Source organism: Magnolia sinica, chromosome 16, assembly GCF_029962835.1.
Source record: "Magnolia sinica isolate HGM2019 chromosome 16, MsV1, whole genome shotgun sequence".
NCBI classification, from domain to species: Eukaryota; Viridiplantae; Streptophyta; class Magnoliopsida; order Magnoliales; family Magnoliaceae; genus Magnolia; species Magnolia sinica.
The window spans coordinates 2,855,978-2,875,504 of record NC_080588.1 but is presented as its reverse complement, the minus strand read 5'-3'; the positions used below and the strand labels follow the sequence as shown (position 1 = coordinate 2,875,504).

General features: G+C 41.3%; 2 protein-coding genes across 2 annotated transcripts; one reads left to right on the top strand and one right to left on the bottom strand.

Moving 5' to 3' along the window:
- Window positions 1–205: 205 nt before the first annotated feature.
- On the top strand, window positions 206–18,778 carry LOC131228943 (protein MITOFERRINLIKE 1, chloroplastic). The gene is given in 3 exon segments (XM_058224778.1): window positions 206–1,700; window positions 1,702–2,057; window positions 18,502–18,778. Coding segments are annotated over 2 exon segments (1,728 nt in total). The 5' UTR covers window positions 206–261; the 3' UTR covers window positions 1,991–2,057; window positions 18,502–18,778.
- Window positions 11,291–12,244, bottom strand: LOC131228944 (uncharacterized). The gene is made up of 2 exons (XM_058224779.1): window positions 11,781–12,244; window positions 11,291–11,478 (listed from the first exon to the last, which is right to left on the bottom strand). The coding sequence occupies exons 1-2, from the start codon at window positions 12,145–12,147 to the stop codon at window positions 11,444–11,446; spliced, it is 402 nt and encodes a 133-aa protein (XP_058080762.1). The 5' UTR covers window positions 12,148–12,244; the 3' UTR covers window positions 11,291–11,443.
- Window positions 18,779–19,527: the final 749 nt, after the last annotated feature.

The following is a 19,527-nucleotide window of genomic DNA, read 5'->3' as shown; positions in this document are numbered from 1 at the left end:
GTGTACTTTGAAGAAATTAATATATAACCAATGGTCTGAATTAATATACACATGTGAAATGAAAAATCTGGACAGGACTAGTTTCAGTATATGAAATCTATATAGTGGGCCCGATATTTTGAACGACTTAGATTTTTTACTATCTTAAAAAGACATGGAAAAAAACACGCGGTTGTATGTGAAAGTACTCATCATACACACACACCTATCAAAACACTCTTCAGGTTTTTCATCTCTGCAATTCCAGAATCCAGACCAACCATGGAAGCCAAAATCTTTTCCTCTTTTGCCCTTCCATCTGAATCTCCCAACACCCAGCAAAAACATTTTCATCCCCAAAATGCCCCTGATTTCAACTCCATTTTTCACCATTTCATCAACCTTTTACCCCTCCAAAATCCCACTTCTTCCCAAAATGCCCCTAACAAATGCAAGAAGCATACCACCACCACCACCACTCTCAATTTCTCTTCTGTTTCTCTCTCCATTGAAACCCAACAAAGCCCACAAAACCCAACAAAACCCACATCTCAGAAATTTCTAAAATTCCCTCCTTTGCCCTTCCCAAATATCCAGTCTTCCCAAAATGCCCCTACCAAGTGCAGGGAAGATAACACCACCACCACTACCCCCTTCAATTTCTTTTCGAATTCTATCCCCATTGAATCCCAACATAACCCAACAAAATCCGCCTCTCAGAAATATCTGAAAATCCCCTTTTTGCCCTTCCCAAACTTCTCATCTTCCCGAAATGCCCCTACCAACTGCATGGAAGAGAACACCACCACCACCCCCCTCAGTTTCCCTTCCATCTCTCTCCCCATTGAAATCCAACACAACCCAACAAAACCCACATCTCAGAAATTTCTGAAACTCCCCCTTTTGCTCTTACCAAACTTCCCATCTTCCCAAAATGCCCCCACCAAATGCAGGAATCAGCTCAATTTCTGCTCCACTTCTCTCTCAGTTGAAACTGAGGAAAGCCCGATAAAATCCACACCCCAAAAATTGCTAAAACGCCCTTCGGCAACGAAAACTAGCATCAAAATGCAGTACCAGGGCCTCATGAAGAGCCTTTCGGTACTCGAGAAATCCATCATCGGTGCCATGGCCGGTGGCATTGCCGGGGCCTTCACCTATGTCTGCCTCCACCCGCTCGACACTGTTAAGACCAAACTCCAAACCAAGGGCGCCTCCCGGATTTACAGCTCTGCCCTCGATGCTGCCGTCAAGACCTTCCAGTCACAAGGGATCCTTGGCTTCTACAGCGGCGTCTCCGCCGTCATCGTGGGGTCCACCTTCTCCTCTGCCATCTACTTCGGCACCTGTGAGTTCGGTAAGTCCGTCCTGTCCAAATTACCAAACTACCCGCCGCTTCTCATCCCCCCTACTGCTGGGGCAATGGGCAATATTGTCTCTTCTGCGATCATGGTCCCGAAGGAGCTGGTCACTCAGCGGATGCAGGCAGGATCTGTCACTGGGCGGTCTTGGCAAGTCCTGTTGAGAATTTTGGAGAAAGATGGAATCTTGGGTCTTTATGCTGGATATTCAGCGACATTGCTTCGCAATTTGCCTGCTGGAGTTTTGAGCTATTCGTCATTTGAGTACTTGAAATCCGCTGTCTTGAGTAGAACTGGCCAAGCTCATCTCGAGCCGATCCAGAGCGTCTGCTGTGGAGCTCTTGCTGGCGCGATCTCGGCTCACTGCAACGCCATTGGATGTGGTGAAGACCCGTCTGATGACTCAGGGAGATGTGGCGAAGAGTAAGATTGTGGCGTCAGTGTACGGGGGGGTTTCTACAATGATAAGGCAGATTCTGAAGGAAGAAGGCTGGGTTGGGCTGACCCGAGGGATGGGTCCCCGGGTCCTTCACAGCGCGTGTTTTGCCGCATTGGGTTATTTCGCATTTGAGACTGCGAGGCTTACATTGTTGCACCAGTATGTCTTACGGCGTAAGATTGAGACGGAGACAGTTGGTGCTTGTTTGTGAGCTGTGAGCTTATCATGGTTTTGACTGATGGTGTTGAAGAAGGAATCCCATCAATTGTCCATCAAAGGTGATATTTCCTGTTTCACTCCATTTTAGTCTGTTTCTTCATTTTCCAAAAACAAAAGGTGGTATTTCATGTTTCACTCTGATCACTTCCATTCATAAGGAAGAAGTAGCTCTCTTATTGCAGTTGGCGTTCATCCAATTTCAACTTGAAAGTAAGCGAATTGCAATTTGGATCTCAGATCCCCAATACAAATGCTAAGGAACCAAAATTGCAATTTGGTTATTTCCCATTTGTTAGACTAATAATTGTGACTCTATGCGATAATGCATCCAAACATGCCGTGTGTATGTTGTCTGTTACCGGCTATTTTCGCATGCATTGCGTATTTTTCATACATACTGTAGTTGCTGAACTTGCTATTACTCGTGTTTCAAGTTGAGTGGGATCTTCTTGTTTTGCACTTCTTTGCAATTTTTTTCACGATTTGGCGGTGAGTTCTTGAATATTGAATTCACAAAGTTCGCTCCTTGGTTTGCCCTCCCAACCGTTGCATTCACCTAAATTTGCAAGTAGTTGGAGCTCGCATGAATTGAATTCATCATGTGGATTGAAAGTTGGGCTTGGAAATGCTTGAGCATAAGACATAAAAACATATAATGAGATATAAAGGCCACTTTGTGAACTATTTGGGAAGGGACACAAATTGCCATTGTGCCCCATTTAAATGAATGCGGTTTTAAATCTGAAAACAGCTTTTGTTTGGAAACCCCATTATCCAGAAAAAACCCCAAATGGGAAGTGTGCTTAGTTCACCAAATACAAGAATTGTGCACAATGGTGGTTCCACTTAATCCAAACATAGTAACTTCAAATGCGTCCTAAACCAATTAGATTCATAAAATGTCTAAATAAAGTCTATGAACTTAGTGGGGAATTGATGGTTAATAAAACTGAATTTGGATTGAGTAGGCACCCTGCAAAATGTGAACCATGAACTATTGGTGCAACCTGGTTATCGAGTCAATGAGATCTCAACATCCGGATTGTAAAGAAATGGACAAGAGAACATCCACAAGAATAGTCGAGTAGAAGGGAGAAATAATTTTATCGATATCAGACTTCTTCTCACAATGCTTAAGAAAAGCTCACACTGATAAATTTTTTGGAATGCTTACCTCCTAAGCTACTCCCCCTCTTATAGACCCTAAATGAATATTTAATGAGGATTTTCCTAACTAAGAGATTGATTTCAAATCAATCTAATCTATTTAAGATGTCAAAAGCCTAATAACAGTAAAAGCAAATATAGGAAATAAATCCTCGAAGTATTCAATCTCATCTTCAAATCTGCCCATGCCATCCATCACATCCCCCAACATCTCCCACAAATAGTAAATTGTGGCTCTTGATATTTAGGCCCCAAATCTATGAATAAACAGTCTAAAATCAGCACATGCTGGGCCCTACGATGGGCCATGGACCTGCCCTCCTCTAGAGGTTACCTAGGCTCCTGTTAACTTCCGCAGTTGACTGTCTGTTTGAGGATGATATGCATCAGAGAGTTAACTTAGTCTCCAACCGCTTCCATAAATTGTGCATAAGTGCCCCACAAACTTTGAATCGTGGTTTGAAGTTAATTGTTTTTGGTAATCAGTGAAGTTGCATAATTTTTGTGAAGAATATGTTGGCGATATGCGTAGTGTCCATCGCCTTTTTGCATGAAATGAAGTGGGTCGCCTTTGAAAAACTGTCTACCTCAAGGAAAATCGAATATGCTCCCCTTTGTGTCTGAGGAAGACTCAAAATGAAGTCCATAGAATTTCTACCAATAGTGCAACCGGAATGGAAAGGGGTGTATAAAGGTCGGTATTTTGCACGTGACTTTTGAAGATTTGGTATTGGTAACATCGTGCTACGAACTGTTCAACACATGAGACTAGTAGCATTTTCCCTCCACCGTGGCCATTGTTTTATTTCTTTCACAGTCTCCACCTAGTCCTCCTTCATGTAGCTTAGATATAATCTTCTCTTATAATGATCCTTTGAAAATGCATAAGCGAGAACTCTTGAATAATTTCCATTGTGTTAGATGAATTCAAACCTTGGATCTCAGCCATCCACACATCCATCGAGCACTTTGCCAAAGATGGGGTCCTCTTCATATTGTTCTTTTAATGCCTTGAATCCCATGACTTTCACGGCAAGTGTTCCTAGTAGAACCACCTTCCCACTCAAAGCATTTACCACATTTTTATGACTTCTAGCTTTGTGGCATAAAAGGAAATTATATTTTTGTAGGGAAGCCATTCACTTTTCATAATGAGCAGTTAGCTTCTTTTGGGAGTTGATATGCCTCAACGCCTTGGGGGTTGAGTATGGAATGAATTCTCGATGAATCAGGTAATGCCTCCAATATCGTAGTGCCTGGACCATTGCATGGAATTCGAGATCATAAGTGGAGTAGTTCTTCCATGCATCATTAAGCTTCTTGTTAAAGAAAGAGATTGACTTTCCTTCCTGACTTAATATCGTGCCAATGCCAACATTTGAAGTGTTGCTTTCCACTTCAAATACTTTATTTGAGTCCGAAGGTGCAAGAATTGGACCCTTTGTCATCTTCTTTTTCTTTTTAATGGTACTGAAGCTTGGGTTTGCCGCTTTACTCCATTTGAACTTGCCTCTGTGCATGTGATCGGTAACATGTACAATAATTGTAATGAAATTCCGGATAAATCTCTGGTAAAATATCGTCAAGCCATGGAAAGAACGGACTTCGAAAGGGTTTGTGGTGTGGGCCACTCCGCAATATTCTTGATTTTCTCCGGGTCAACCTTAATCTCTTCTTTAGACAATATACCCAAAAAATACAACACTATCGATAAGTAAGGAGTACTTTTTCAAGTCAACAAATAGTAACTCCCTCCATAATACATCAAATATCTGTTGTAAGTGATCAATGTGAACAAATGAATTAGGACTAAAAACCAGAATATCATCGAAATAAACAACTATGAACTTTTTCATAAATGAGCAGAGTACCTCTGTCATTAGCCTAATAACAGAACAACCCGCCTCGAGTCTTAAATGCCGTCTTCTACTTGTCCCTAGGCTAGATACATATTTAATGATATTTGCTCCTCAGATTGATCTTTGAAAATGCCTTTGTTCCATGCAACATGTCCAGTATATCGTTCAAGTGAGAAGTGGGAAATCGGTTCTTGATGGTATCTGGTTGATTGCACGACTATTCACACACATCCTCCAAGATTCATCTTTCTTAGGGGTTAATAATGCAGGAATAACTCATGGTGACATATTTTCCGAATTAAAACCTTCTGTAGCAACTTAGCAACCTGCCTCCAGAGCTTGGCATGTTCGGCTGGACTCATTTGACAGTATACAAGATTCAATAGACTTGAACTTGACATTAAAGCAATGTGGTGCTAAATGTTCCTCATAGGAGTAAGTCTAGCCGAGAGTTCTTTAGTCACCAAGTGTTCATATTCATGAAAGAGCTCTTGTATAGGAAGCAGGAACATCTAACGATTTTATGCCTTCTTTAGCAATCGAGACATTTATGATGCCAGTCTCCTTAATTTTCTCTTTAAACTTTTTTGTCCCGAGCAATTTTTGACCCTCATCTTTATCAAATTTGGGTTTTGGAAGATGTTTCATTGGGTGCAATGTGATATTTACACCATTCTTGACAAAGGAATAGGTGTTAACCTGAGTCAAACACACCATATCTTAGTCCCAAAAACACGATCTCCCTAACAAAATGTGGCATGCATCCATGGGGACTGCGTCACACCTCACCTCATCCTTCTACTTGGACAATAGAGAATGAATCTAAGCACTTGTAGTTAATTGAAACTTCTTCCCTTTTCTTGAACCAATGAATCTTGTATGGGCGTTGATGTTTATGTTATTTGAGTTTTAATTTATCCACCATTTCTTGTGAGAAAATGTTCTTACTGCTTTCCCTGTTTACCAAAATTGTGTATATTTTCCCACCAGAAATGCAAGTAGTGCAGATGATATTGCATCACAATTCACAACCATCGTTCTTTAACAATTACTTGAGACGTTGATAGCATGGTCCATTAGTTATTTAACCATGCACCCCATCCTCATATGCATGTCCTTGATATTGTGTCATCTTCAACTTTTATTTGCATGCGTTGATGTTCAAGATAATGAAAAGAATTATATCCCGGTTGCCCACACAAATGCTTGTAGTATTGATACTATCGGCCGATATTATCGATACTGCACTCCAGGGATATGAAACATCCCTAGAGTACTGCTGGAAATGATTACAAAATCCTACTTATCGGTCAAAATATCGCAATGTTTCGGTGAGATATTGTGATATCTTTACCGAAATCCGATTTTTCACGATTTTCTTTAGTTTTCTGTCTTTTAAATTGTTTGTGGATGGATTTCGGTCCATCATTTACTTGGATTTGGGAGAAAAACCTACATTTGAAATCAGAATCATCACATGGGTACTGCCTCACACGAGCCACCTGCCTTACATGAGCCGCCCACCAGCCGAGTGTGCCCCTGCATCCCATAGGCAACCCCACCCCCACTCGAGCCCGGTGTGAAAATGCCCCTGCATTAATCACCCCCGGTGAGGAGTCTCGAACACAAGACTTCCCGTTCTGATACCAATTTGATGCAGAACAATTAACCACTTGCTCTAAAAGCTCGAACTGTTAGAGCATGGCGAATCAATCCCTTTATCTCATAGCCCAGGCCCCAAATCTCATGGGTTAGGACCTTGGCCGAACCCCACTCGTGGGCCCCAAATCACATGGGTACCGCCACACACGAGCCACCTGCCTCACATGGGTGGGGCCCGCCTCACACCGCCCACCCCGAGTGTGCCCCTGCATTCCACAGGCAACCCCACTCGAGCCCAGTGTGAAAATGCCCCTGCTTTATGAGTATTTTTTAAAATCATATAAAATTAGTGTGAAATCATAAGAAATTCTTGATTCTTCATGTTTTGTATGTAAAATCAAGGATTTCAACATTTGATTTGAGATTTGATGATAGTTGGGCCGATTTGAGGGGAATTGGGAAAAATTAATTAATTAAATTTATTTTTTTTTCCAATTTCTCCCAAATTGCTTGTAATGTTGTACTCTAATCAAACATTCATTAGGCATGATTTACTGATTTATTAAGTTTTTGTCAAAATTCGGAGAAATATTATTTTTAATTAAAAATTAATAAATATATATATATATATTTCGAAATTTCACTTTTAATAGCAGTCAATTGAGTGTAATTTCAAAACATTTAAGAGTATTTGATGAAATGATCATTACATATACTTAATTTCTACTTCTTTTGCTTTTGAATGAATCGGCTGTGTTTTCATTAATGTCTTCTAACATTTATAAACGTTAATGAGTTCACTTTGAATATAGTTGTATTAGTTTAGTCAAGCAGTGCATAGCTTATGACCCTATACAAAGGAAACCTATTATATGCACTTTTTTTTGGGGGGGAAATGTTATGATTTAAAAGTGTGTATTAAGGTATTTTTTAACGGTCCCTAAAATGTCATTGAAAAACTCAACCAATTTCCCAATGTTTCCCCATGTTTCCCAAAATGTGCGATGCATTACTTGATACAAACAACATATCCCGTGCAATAACCGATATGTATTTGTTTCCCATGCGTGCGATATGTAACACAATATCGATACTGCGAACATTGGCCCACACTTAAAAGTATGTGAAAAGAGTGTTGTTTTTGTAACACTCCGATTTTCGTAACTTGAGTATATAACTCTATTTACAAAAATCTGGGTATTTACCTGGAGGAACAAATGTATGTATAATACGAGCCTGTGGGCATCAAAGTACGAGGGAGAAAAACTAAGCATGGTACGCCATCAAATATCATCAAATCCTAGTCCACTCAGTTGGGGACTTAGTGCAAACCCAAGGTCATAATTTTTTTTAACAAAACTGCGATAGGAAATATGCTAATATATAGAACTCAACCATGTCCTAACGGGCTTCTCCTCGAGGAGCTCCTCTCCCACCCTAATGGGGTCAACATCAGGGTCCGCTTCGTAAGCTCCCTCATATAGAGCTATCCTTGCATCATCTGTACGATTGTATATTCAAATAATGAGTGGTTAGCTCAGTGTGAATTCCCTTAAAGATTACGCACCACCGTATTAGTTAAGTATAGTTATACAAGAAAACATTAAAAATAATCCATGATGCAATCTTATTTAAATGCATGGATGCGTGAATGAACATTAATTGGGGATGCTCATCCAGTTGGTTTTTGGGCAAAACCAATGAGTGGGGCGAGACCCACATGCAAGTGGCCAGTCACTAGTGAAAATACATCAAGTACATGCGTAGTGACTAGCTCACACAAATTGGATCAATTGTCGGTGGTCTGGGAGCTAGCGAAACATACCATGATAAAGGACATGTGCTACAACATTCAGAATTAGCTACCTGTCATCGCCCGTATGCCATAGATGCATGATTAGCCCAACCATTATTTTTCCAATTGCAAACGGCCATATTAAGAAAGCTCAAAGGTCACTAAGGGGGGCGCGTCCCCCAATATAGGCCGACAGCTCGGGCATAGTGTCCCATACCACCATCCTTGGCTCATGAGACTCCGACATTAGGATGTTTATGTAAACCAAGAGGAGCTGAAAGCTTTTCTGTATTTGAGACAACCTAATGGGGTTGAATATATAGAGATTACAACCATCTATACAAGGAAAACAATAAACTCAGAATCCTCTACCTATGGAAATAAACTATACAAGGTATACTAGTTATACAAGGTATGTGAGCTGTCTAACATCCCCCCTCAAACTAATGCTGGTCATCGACAAGTAATAGTTTGCCAAGTAGAAAAGAGTGACGTGTAGAAGTGAGGGACTTTGTGAGAATGTCGGCAATTTGATCATGGGATGCAACATGTGGAAGAGAAATGAGCCCAGACTGAAATTTCTCGCGGATAAAGTGACAGTCAACTTCAATATGCTTCATTTGTTCATGAAAAACCGGCTTAGAGGCAATCTGAATGGCACTGAGATTATCGACATGGAGTGGAGTAGGATTCTGTAGAGGAATGCCCAAGTCTGAAAGAAGTCCACGTAACCAGACGAGCTCACTACACGCAGCAGACATCGCCCGATACTTGCTGTGCTCGATTTGGAAACAGTGGCCGCTTTTTACACTTTCAAGAGATGAGAGAAGTGCGGGCATCATGGTAGTCTCGGTAGGAATCCCTAATCCAATAGCTGAGGAGTAGCTGGAATGCAAGGATCGATTAGATGTCCACGAACATACCGTAGGATGCGCATACACCACGTCATATGAAGAGTCCGAGGATTGCGAAACATAAGTGATGACGACTGGACAAGTAAGCATATCGGCGATGTCATAGTTACGATGTGAACCAGGACTCCCAACCAAACGGCGGTATAAGTGAGCATGCAAGTAGATTCATGTCAGACCATAGTGATCGTTAAGTTTTAAGGGAGTTGAATCGTTTCGATCCATCAAGGATGATGGCGAGAACGTTCCTTTGAAACGAATGCCAGAGATCGCTACGGTCGAGAGTGAGGTCTCAAGTCAGACAAGTACGTTAATGACAAGTTCTCGTTGACGGTGGTGGGCAAAAATAAGGATGGGTCATGACCACTTTGAGTAAAGCCAGCACCCGTAACAACATCGTGAAAGCGTTGAAATCATGCCTGAGGTGCCTGTTTGAGGCCGTACAGGGCTTTCTTTAGGTGACATATCTTATTGTCAGGGATTAAAGAGATAGGAGGAGGTTTCAAATATACGGTTTCTTGGTGGTCTCCATGAAGAAAGGCATTTTTTACATCCATCTGAGCGAGTGGCCATGAGCGAATAGAAGATATAGCCAGAAGAGTACGAATAGTTTTCATCTTGGCCACGGGAGCGAAAGTCTCATCATAATCAATTCCGTATTCTTGTTTGTATCCCTGAGCGACAAGTCGAGCCTTGTATCGATCCAATGATCTATCAAACTTGAGCTTGACAGAATAAATCCATTTGCTACCAATTAGCTGTTGGTCAGCAGGTTGAGTGACAATGTCGTACGTATGATTATCATCCAATGCCGCAAGTTCTTCTGCCATAGCCTTCTTCCAACAATCATGAGTGGCTGCCTGTGAGTATGAAGTAAGAATAGAAACAGTATCCAGAGTAGCATTCATGACAGACATAGAGCCTATCAAGCGATCAAGCGCTCGATGTTCACAAGCGGAACGACGTATCGAGATAGGTTCGGGATCTGCAACAGTTACAGTAGATTTGGGTTGAGTAATAGGTGGTGGATCTGTATGTGGTCGACGTGAGTAAACCTGCAAAGAGTACTTGAGACAGACGAAATTTCTGGAAAGGCGATTAGACCAGGAGAGTTTGGAGTGTGCGGAGGAGGAAGAGATGAATGAAAGGCAATATGTTTAAGAAAAACAACATGTCGTGAAACCCAAACACGACGAGAAACCGGATCATAACATCAAAAACCCTTCTGAGTTTCGCCAAATCCCAAGTACATACATTTGACCGATTTTGTTACGTTCACGTGAAGCCAGGTGAACATAACAGATACAACCAAAAACACGAAATGTGGAATATGCAGGAGTAAGCCAGTGAGAACAAAGTAGGGAGATTTACTGTTTAGAACTTTGGTTGGCATCCGGTTAATCAAGTAGACGGAATGTAACATTGCTTCCGCCCAGAAAGAACGAGGAACACTCATAACTGTCATCAGCGTGTTGGCAGTTTTAACAATATGGCGATTTTTTCGTTTAGCCACTCTGTTCTGTTGTGGAGTATCAGAACAGGTGGTCTGATGAATAATCCCATGACCTTGAAGAAATATATGAAAATCGGTTGAGAGATATTCCTCTCCTGAGTTAGAGCGAAGGGTTTGAACTGGAACCCGAAATTGAGTCTCCACCATAGAGTGAAATAACTTGAATTTTTTAAAAACTTGTGACTTCGATTGCAGAAAGTAAATCCAAGTGTAACGTGTGAAATCATCAATGAATATAACATAGTATCGTAACCTAGAGAGAGACATAATTGGTGAAGGATCCCAGACATCTGTATGCACAAGTTTAAACATAGAAGATGATTTTGTAGTACTTAGAGAAAATGGAATACACTTACTTTTTGAAAGACAATAGGAAAAATAAGAATAATCCAAATCATTTTTATTAAGAGAAATATTCCCTAACATGCCAGACGAAATTAACTGAAGTAACCGATCGGAATGTGGATGACCTAGGCGAAAGTGCCACAGTTTCCACAATTTATTTGCCGAACAAATATTTGATGAAGATGGAGAAAAGAAACAACGAGCCAGAGTGATAGATGGATTAAAGTCCAGCACGTACAGACGACCATGCTGCCTACCCGTCCCAAGTACCTTCCCTGTTGCCATATCCTTCACAAAATAACAGTATGGAAGAAATATGACTAAGTAATTATTGGATGTGAGTTGACCAACTGAAATTAAATTGGAGGAGATGTTAGAGACATGAAACACATCACGAAGGGTGAACTGGTGATGAGCAGAAGGAGAGAAAGTCAATGATCCAACGGATTGAATAGGTAGTTTAGTGCCATCCGCAGTAGAAATAGCCTGATTGCCGATGTAGGGACGAATGTCACGAAGATGGGATACATCACTGGTCATATGATTGGAAGCATCCGAATCGAAGAACCATGCAGAAGATGGAGATATACCTGACATACCGGCCGCAGAAAGGGCCTGAACGATTTGCTGGAGCATCGCAGGAGTTAACGGAGATGAAAGACCTTCAGCAGAAACAGTAGATGCAAAATCACTAACAGACGGCTTGGAAGAAATAGTGGCAGCAGTAGCAGAAAGAGCACGACCACGGCCACGACCATGACCACCACGTCCACGGCCGAAAGAAGATGCATATGCATGTGCACGACATTCCTGAATACTATGACCAGTCCGTCGAAAATAAGCGCACCATTGCTCGCATTGAGCGACAACATGACCCACCTTGTTGCACCCGCGACAAGTCAAAGGAGAGGAACCAGAACCACGTGTTGGTGAAGTGGTGGACACAGCAAGCATCATATCAGATGAGCCCGGAGTTGAGGAAGGAAGAGAGAGAACTTTCAGTCGTTGTTCCTCAGCCAATAAATCATTAATAACTGAATTCAATGAAGGAGTAGGGCTACGGTTCAAGAGAGCAACCCGACAATGCTCAAATTCCGGACGTAGCTTCATAAGGAATTGACGAACTTGCGCACTCTCGCGCATAGTTTGGAATATTTTAAAGTCACGAAGAAATGTTGGATCCATCATAGCCATCTCTGTCCAAATTGTGACAATTTTGGAGTAAAATGATTGAATACTGTCGTCACCCTGAGTAAGGTTAACGAGATCCTGTTCCAGGCGGTATAACCGGGCTGCATTACTCTGTTGATAAATCGTTTGGAGATGTTCCCACATCGCCTTAGCAGTGCGATGAGGTGTGAAGCCAACAACAATGGAGCGATCGACCGAATCAAGAATCTAAGTAATAATCCGTCCATTGTTCATTTTCCAATCAGCTAATTTGTCGGCCTCTGTGGAAGTGGGGATAGTACAGATCCATCCAGTAGTCCCCACAAATCATGACCCTTGAGGAAATTCTTAAAATGGATGGCCCATAGAGAATAGTTGGTACCATCAAAATTACATCATGGGGCCTCTGTACGTGATTTTTCCATTGATCTGAAGTAATGGAAAGCACAGAAGAAGGTCTTAGATGTACCGTACAGCAGGAGATACTCAAGGGATTGCAGTTTCTGGATCTGGCGGAATAGCAACAACAACAGGGGCTCTGGATCGGGAAAAGATCGTGGAGGGCCGCGTTGGTGATCATGAACTGCTCGGCGTGAACGGAGTGGTGGAGCGGTAGACCGGGGAATTCGAGGTTTACGCCGATGAAGATCCGGCCGTCGGATGCTAATCCAACGGCCGCGACGGGGAAATTGGAGATCGGGGCCCGGGCGAGGGGCTGAGCGGATCGGACGAGCGAGGGGAGGAGATCGAGGACGGAGGAGAGTCCTGACTCGGACATGAGCGATTCCGCCTCGGCCGATTCGATCACGAATCGGTTGGGTGTGGCCATTGGAGGAGTAGAATTGTAATATTTGGATCAGTGAAGCTCTGATACCATGTAAACCAAGAGGAGCTAAAAACTTTTCTATATTTGAGACAACCTAATGGGGTTGAATATATAGAGATTACAACCATCTATACAAAGAAAACAATAAACTCAGAATCCTCTACCTATGAAAATAAACTATACAAGGTATACTAGTCATACAAGGTATGTGAGCTGTCTAACAGTTTAATGGCAACCTCCTCAACTAGTGGCCAATCATAGTTCAACAAGTGGAACTTACTATCGCAGTGTTATACGAAAAATAATCCATCAGGCTACGTAAGGCAAATATTCAATTGAAGCTACATGGGGTAAATATTAAATCGAAGCCACATAAGGCAAATATTGAATCAAAGCCCCATAGGGCAAAAAGTCCCTCAAAGGATGTGATAAAAAAAGGATTATTCCAAAAAAGCCACATAGGCACAAATTATCTACAAGATGGTAAGTTCACGACAAAATTCTATTTAATCCAATACACAAAATGGCCACTAGTTTGAGGGTCCATTGTAGTCATAATCAATCAAGTTACATCTCAAGTATGAATATACATATATAAGTGGACTTTTCCACTAATTGATGTAGCAATTCAAGTTTCATAGAGAATCCACAAGTATGTGAAGATATTCAAGAGTAACATGCAAATATTTATACTAAATAAATGTTGAGCATATGCGTTGAGGATCAATTCCAATAACTAACGCAGGTAATCATGAAATAAAACTATCAATTATCAATCAATATTAAAGGAAACTATTGCTTAAACTAACATGAAAGCAGAAAGTCCAAGGGGAAAGGTCATTAACTTATAAGAGAACTCCTTTGTCTCAAATGTACTGTAGAGTTTAGAAAAATTCGAACACTTATCATGTAAGTAAGGTTAGGATTCATTAGACCTAGATCAAGCCGTAATTGATTCCCAATGAATAGTTAGAGAGTCGTCTTACATCTAACCAATCGTCTTCCAACAACTAACATCCAATTCTAATAATTCAAGAGTGAGAGAATTGCACAACCTCCTACATTAAGATTTGAAGTCGACCGCTAGGTTTCTTCTTAAACGTCAAAGAGAAATTGGTTATAAAGATACGGAGTAGAAGCTACCTTGCTTGATTGCCTGCTAGGCTAGGTGGTGACGCAATCCTAGTCACCGATCGATAGCTTCATTAGCCTAGACTTGTCCTGGAGCAAGATAATCATTCTTAAGTGAACTCACTCTTCACAGATTCACTCAAAAGAGACTTAGCAAAATAAGATAAGTTAACTCGACTCGAAATGAGTTGAATGTGGCTCATTCATCAATCTTATAATCCCATTAGGGATGAGGTAAACCTGGCCACGCTAGGTCCTACATCTGATGTTATTGTAGCGTGTTGATATGGACATTCATCCGTCCCAACTCATTGAGTCCCTAGAATCGAGATGTCTCAATAGCTCGACTCGCTTCGTACTCAACTGATGCAACAGAGTCCAAGCCATTAGATTTCAGCTTGACTTGGGAGGATCAACGTCTGCCGAGGATTCAAGAGTCAAATCCCACTCCTGAACTAACCAGGACCTGGGGATTACTGAGTTAGTCTCTGGTTGAAACGAGTCAACACGGGTTGACTACAATGTTGGGGTGTCATTACCTATTAGTCGAATGGATGGCACATACCTGACTGGTACTTAAGAAGAGTATGGTTTGGATCAACCCAACAGTTCAGACGGGTTGACTCGGTAGGAGTTGCATCTGCTGCGACCAGTTCGGCCTGAGTTTTTGACTCGCTGGGTGAATCTTGACGGACGACAACCCCAAGTGAAATCACACTACTGGATAATGCTGTCTCCCTGCACTACTCCCTGAGAGTCCAACGACCTCCGAGTTTAACCCAAACATGTTGCGACCCAACGAACTCGGCCGGACCTGCTGTGGTGACCTGATAACCATGAGAGTCGACTTGGTGAGCTTAGGCACCTGCTGCTTTTGGCTCGGCCCAAGACTCGACTCGCTGGGAGAATCCGGATGGATGAACTAAGCCGACTCAGCCCAATGACTCCTTCAGGTGGAGCTTGAGTTGCTCACACTCACTGGAACTAGACCCCAACTGTCCTGACTGAATTCCACGATTGAGTTGACTTGTTGCTGTTGCCCCTCGCCTTCTCTTTCCTTCCTCTCTTTTCTCTCTAAAATGACCTGAATCGAGTCTGGACTTATCCTAGATGCAAGCAAGACTTGGTCTGACTCGGTGTGGTGCGACCTAACCCAAGAACTCGCGTTTGGCTCTCTCTCTCTCTCCCCTAGATCTTAGGGCTCCTTTCCTGAAATGGAAAGAAAGTTGTACATATATAGCCATGCTAATCCGCCTCTAGAAGTTTCAAACCATTTTGTGTATTGGATTAAATGGAAATTTGTTGTGGACTTACTGTCTTGTGGATAGTTTGTGCTTATGTGGCTTTTTGGGGATAATCCTTTTTTGTCGCATCCTTTGATGGACTATTTGCCCTATGTGTCTTTGATTTAATATTTGTCCTATGTGCTTTCGATTTAATATTTGCCCCGTGTGGCTTCGATTGAATATTTGCACTATGTGACTTGATGAATTATTTTTCGTATTACCCTGAGATGGTAAGTTCCACTTGTTGAATTATGATTGACTATTAGTTGAGGAGGTTACCATTAAACATCCTAGCGTCGGAGTCTCATAAGCTAGAGATGGTGGTATGAGATACTATGCCCGAGCTGTCGGCTTAGGTTGGGTGACGAGCCCCCTATACTTTTGAGTTTTCTTAATATGGCTGTTTGCAAATGGAAAAATAATGGTTAGGCTAATCATGGATCTGTGGCATATAGGCGATGACGGGTGGCTAATTCTGGATGTTGTAGCATGTATCCTTTGTTGTGGTATGTTTCGCTAGCTCCCAGACCACCGACAATCAACCCAGTTTGTATGAGCTAATTACTACGCACATACTTGATGTATTTTCGCTGGTGATTGGCTACTTGCATGTGGGTCTCGCCCCACTTGTTAGTTTTGCCCAAAAGCCAATTGGATGAGCATCCGTAGTTGATGTGCATTCATGCATCCATGTATTTAAATAAGATTGCATCATGGATTATTTTGTATGTTTTCCGGTATAACTATACTTATCTAATGCAGTTGTGTGTAATCTTGAGGGGAATTCACACTGAGCTGGCCACTCGTTCTTTGAATATACAACCGTAAAGATGATGCGTGGATAACTTTAGATGGGGGAGCTTACGAAGCGGACCCTGATGTTGACTCCTCTAGGGTGGGAGAGGAGCTCCTCAAGGAGGAGCCCTATCGGGATGTGGCTGAGTTCTATGGACTCAACCAGGAGATATTAGTATATTTTCTACTGCAATTTTGTTAAAACATTTTTATAACCTTGGGTTTGTGCTAAGTCCCCAGCTGAGTGGACTAGGATTTGATGATATTTGATATTTGATGACATACCATACTTAGTTTTTCTCCCTCGTACTTTGATGCCCATGGGCTTGCATTATACATACATTTGTTCCTCCAGGTAAATGCCTGGGTTTTCGTAAATAGAGTTCTATACTCAGGTTACGAAAACCGGGGTGTTACAGTTTTACCCTGCATTAGTCCTTTGTCCATAGTCACCTCCTCCCAGATTGGGTTTTGGCTTCATTGTTGTACGTTGACCTATCATCCCTTGACCTATATGGAGATCTTGTGGTTGTCTTATGTGGGAAGTTAGCATACTGCGCCATCATTGATGACGGTTCTTGTGGTGCACTAAATCATCACCCAAGTCACCAATTAATTATCTCTCTGGCTTTTAATGCAAATGAGTATATGCATCAGATATCTTAAATACATCTTTGAAAGCCAATTCATCTTTTTATGTCCGGGTTAAGACCATTAGGCTATCTTGAAATCTTTTGATTTTTATACTCTCGAAACCCTGCCCATGATGTCAATGTATGGAACTCCTCGGTGTATTCATTTGTCGATTTGTTTCCTTGACGTAGATTGTGACATCTTTGATAGAGGTCACAGCAATAAGTTGCAGGTAGGAACTTCATTTTTATCTTTTCCTAAGAATTTACTTTCTCCTTACCTTGACAAATTCATTCGTCTTGGAGATTGTCTTGCCACGCTAACGAGTGATCGGAAAACTTTCATAGCTACTAACTTAACCTTCTGATTATCCACGATTTCCTTGTACTCGGACACCTTTTTCATCTTGCTTGGTCATCAACATGCAAATAGCCGTGAAATTTTGGAATTTCTACCTTAATTCTAGGCTCTCTGTTACGTTCCAACAATAAAAGGATTCGATCATTGGTGTCTTCACAAGCCGAGGCCACATATTGTTGGTTAAGACCTTGGTGGGGACCTCCTCCATTTCCACGCGCTTCAACTTTAGTCTCTAGAATCCCTCCACACTAGAGCTCTCCCACTTGATTAGTGAAATTGCCTACTGTGCGCGTGAGTTGGCCGACTCGCTCTATGAGTGCTAGATCAATTGGGTTAATGGCGGAAACTCTTCCTACGATACCCCTTTTGAAACCATTAGGGGATAACATGGAGTTGAAAATCCCAAAAGGTGAGACTTGCTTTGATAACAAAATTGTACAACCCAGGTATTGAGTCAATGAGATCTTGACACCTGAATAGTAAAGAAATGGACAAGAGTACACCCACTATAATAGTTGAGTAGAGGGAGAAATAACCTTACTGATGTCAAGCTTCCTCTTGCAATACTTGAGAATCTCTCACTTCTTACAATGCTTGAGAAAAACTCACACTTGGAAAAATTTGAAATGCTTACCTCCTACGCCATCCCCCTTTCTAGACTGCAAATGAATCGTTAATGAGGATTCCCCAACTAAGAGATTGATTTCAAACCAATCTTAGTTGATTTCAAATCAAAATAATCTACCTAAGATGGTAAAAGCCTAATAATAGCAAAAGCAAATCTATGTAATAATTGTCAAAATCTTCAACCACATCTTTAAATCAGCACCATATCATCTATCACATCCCCATATCTCCCACAAATAGTAAACTGTGGCTCTTGATATTTAGGCCCCAAATATATAAACAGGCAGTCCAAAATCAGCATATGCTGGGCCCTATGGTGGGCCGCGGGCCTACATTAGAACCTAATCAAAGTACAAACCAGACAATTATGTTTTTGATATATTCTTGCATAAATATAGTTTCATTCTGAAAATTTTGAGGTGGTCATGAACCCATACTTCTGTTATCTTGAGAATGAATTAATCCCACGCCATACACCTTCAGATTCAACAAGCAGGTTGTGAAGGACCCGCAGCAAAACATGTGCTATGAAGGACCTGTGATGCCTTGAGTCAGCCTGAACCACCCTTCTTTTGATTGATGGTTTCTTAGCAGATGGAAGAGAACTGACTCTTCGGTATATTTGTAACTGAATTTGTGTTGTCTTGCTGTAAGACTATGATTTTGCTTTTTGACTATGAATTTCCCAGTCATTAGATACGAATCAACTGTATGATAGAAATGAGCCTTTTTAGCTCTTTATAACATGATTTTTAATTAACTTTGTGTTCCCCCCCCCCCCCCTTGGACGTTAAGTCGTAATCTGAGGAGATGTTTGATTTTGGGTAGGTTATATACTGTCCATTTCTGTTTAGGTTTTGAGAATCTTCATTCCTTTTATGCATGTAGACATTGTTGGCTCTAGTTTGGTGCGGAGAAGGCATGTCAGATTTTGATGTCTTTCTATGTTGTCGTAAGATTTTTATTTATCGGACTTGATATTTTACAATCAATGCATCATTAGATAACTATTCCACAGTGTATTGGCTGACTCATGCTGCCCTTGACTTGTAGTGAAACTATGAAATTAAGGCTGGTTTTTCTTCCTTTTAGCATTTCTCACTTTACTTTAGGGTCTGTTTGGATTCATGGAAAGCATGAAAGGAAATAGTGTTTCTTGGGAATCCTTATTTCCAGTAAACTATGGGAAAGGAAACATTGTTTTCCTTGTTTGTTTTTCAACAAGATTTTCCTAGAAATTTAGGATCTATTTTCAAATTTATTGTTTGGCAAAACAATTTTCTTAGAAAAAATTTAGGTAGTCACTAGCATGTTTAACAGATTAGCACATGTGGCACAAGTGGGATGCCTAAAGATGAACAGTTGAACATGTGGCATGCAAAACCCCAAACTTTTCAATACCTGAGTATTGAAAGTTCTCGAGTGTTACCGTGAAATTTAACTTAATATGTATATGTATATAATACCAATATAGCTATCCTAACCTTACGTCTATTCCCCAACATGAAT

What these genes read in the sequence shown, in the direction of transcription:
- LOC131228944 (XM_058224779.1), bottom strand. Translation starts at nt 12,147, where the DNA reads ATGATGCTTGCTGTGTCCACCACTTCACCAACACGTGGTTCTGGTTCC. An exon ending in TTCTGCGGCCGGTATGTCAG is followed by an intron (nt 11,479 to 11,780) that starts GTATATCTCCAT and finishes TATTTTGTGAAG; the next exon opens with GATATGGCAACAGGGAAGGT.